This window comes from Littorina saxatilis, linkage group LG11 (genome assembly GCF_037325665.1).
Source record: "Littorina saxatilis isolate snail1 linkage group LG11, US_GU_Lsax_2.0, whole genome shotgun sequence".
In the NCBI taxonomy this organism is placed as follows: domain Eukaryota; kingdom Metazoa; phylum Mollusca; class Gastropoda; order Littorinimorpha; family Littorinidae; genus Littorina; species Littorina saxatilis.
The window spans coordinates 38,319,051-38,321,550 of NC_090255.1; the positions used below are offsets into that span (position 1 = coordinate 38,319,051).

A 2,500-nucleotide genomic window follows, 5' to 3' on the forward strand; every position below is an offset into this window, starting at 1 on the left:
AGATATACATATCAGGATTCCTACACTGCAGAAATAAAAGAAATGCTTACTGGTGGTGCAAGAGTATGGCTGACTGTTGAACTTGGCCGCGGCGACCTCTGCTCTCTGGTCCACAAGGGTCAAGGTGTCCGCGGTGCAGTTGTCCAGCTCAGCCTGGATGCACCGAGTGAAGCCGTCGTAGAAACTGCAACACACAACATAATAATGTCATGCTAAACAACAAACACAACATCATCATCATCATCATCATCATCATCATCATCATCATCATCATCATCATCATCATCATCATCATCATCATCATCATCATCATCATCATCATCATCATCATCTGCAGCAGCAGCAGCAGTAGCAGCAGCCACAGAATCATCATCATCATCATCATCATCATCATCATCATCATCATCATCATCATCAGCAGCAGCAGCAGCAGCAGCAGCAGCAGCAGCAGCATCATCAGCAGCAGCAGCAGCAGCAGCAGCAGCAGCATCATCATCATCATCATCATCATCATCATCATCATCATCATCATCATCATCATCAACATCATCATCAATAGCATCATCATCAGCAGAAAATAAACAAACAACAACAACAATGCACTCATTCATTCATTCATTCATTCATTCATTCATTCATTCACCCAAATAAACATTCGATTCAACCACTCACAGATTTCTCCATTGACACGCTCATACATTTATCAGGCCCACCCACCTATCCAATCATCACTCCATCCATCCATCCATCCATCAATATATACACAAACTATTCCATCCATTCACACATTCTATTATCCGCCCTTCTATACACTAGTTCATCCGTCCATCCACTCACATATCCGTCAATCCACATTCCACACACACGTACACATATCCATCTGTATACTCAACCACCCACCCATCCATCCATCCATCCATCCATCCATCCATCCACCCATCCACACACCCTCTCACTCACTCAACCATCCATTCAACCATCCATACATACATTCAACCCCCATCCATCTATCCATTGAACCTCCAGATCCATCCACCCATCCATAGACCTACGCACACACTCATTCACCCACCCATCCATTCACCAATCCATCCACACCTATCAAATCCACCCACCCACCCACCAATCCAACTATCCATACATCCATTGAACCTCCCCATCCATCCATCAATACATCCTTCAAAATTACTGTTGTCCCTTCACACTTACAGACAAGCTCTGACGGTGTCTACTTGCGGAACGGCGCCCCCTGGTGGGAGCCCGGTGTTGGTGGGAACCTCCGCGTCCGAGAGAACCCCGAAGCACAGTCCCAGTCCTAGGGAACACTCGCTCTCCTGGTACGCCGGTAAACTGGCGTTCACTGCCAAAGATACATATTTCAATAAAAGTAACATTAACAGAAATCCAAAATCAAACAGGCTGCCAACGTTCCAACATTCAGAATAAAAAGCCAAGAAAGGTATGTTGTTGGAACGTTTAATTATTGACAACATAAAATGTTACGTTCACAAATATATCGTCCCAGCAATTTTTATCGATGACATTAACAAATAATGTTGATGACGACAAATTCAAGCAACTAAATGTTGATGACTACAAATGTAGGCAACTAGATGTTGATGACAACAAACAAACGAGCAAAGAAACCAACGGAAAAATTAAAATAAAGAGTTACTTGTAAACCAACGAAACTCACACTGTGTGTGAGAGTTAGGCCCAGCAGCTAGATGTTGATGACGACAAATTCACGCAATTAAATGTGAGTTAGGCCCAGCAACTGGATGTTAATGACGACAAATTTAAGCAACTAAATGTTGATGACGACAAATACAAGCATCTAGATGTTGATGACGACAAACCCAGCAACTGAGTGCCGCTGACAACAAACAAACGAGCAAGCAGACCAACGCACAAAACATCCACTTGTAAACTGACCGAGCTGACACGGTGTGACAAAGTTGTTGATGACGTTAGACTTGATGCCATCAATCACCGTCGCTGTGTCAATGACGTCACATCCTTGAACTGCGTTGGCTGCACACCCCACCATCACATCCACCGCACTAGAGTAGCAGAAACATGTCATTATGTCACAAAATTGAACAGGATAAATATGTAAAGGAAAAAACATGAACGTACTGAGACTGCCAGACAAACAGGCAGACGGGTAGACAGACAGACAGACAGACAGACAGACAGACAGAAAAACAAATAGACAATCGGACGGACAGACAGACGGACGTACGGACGGAATAATAAACAGACAGAAAGGCACACACTGACAGGCAGCTAGAGAAATAAACTGGCACAAAAGATATAAACCCCACCAGAAACAAACAGGCATGCAGGCATTATGTCAAGCCCGAAAGACCGATGCACACACAGACACCCTGACACCCAGACACACAGACACACAGACACCCAGACACCCAGACACCCAGACACCCAGACACCCAGACACACAGACACACAGACACCCAGACACCCAGACACCCGGACA

At 44.6% G+C, this 2,500-nt stretch overlaps 1 protein-coding gene across 1 annotated transcript in view; it reads right to left on the reverse strand.

Annotated features, from left to right (window-relative positions):
- Positions 1-2,500, reverse strand: part of LOC138980421 (uncharacterized) — a 25,311-nt gene that overhangs the window by 20,668 nt on the left and 2,143 nt on the right. Inside the window, exons 3-5 of the mRNA XM_070353289.1 lie at positions 1,936-2,063; positions 1,210-1,360; positions 51-184 (exon numbers count right to left, since the gene is read on the reverse strand). Coding sequence (XP_070209390.1) covers positions 51-184; positions 1,210-1,360; positions 1,936-2,063 — 413 coding nt within the window. The remainder of the gene's footprint in view (positions 1-50; positions 185-1,209; positions 1,361-1,935; positions 2,064-2,500) is intronic.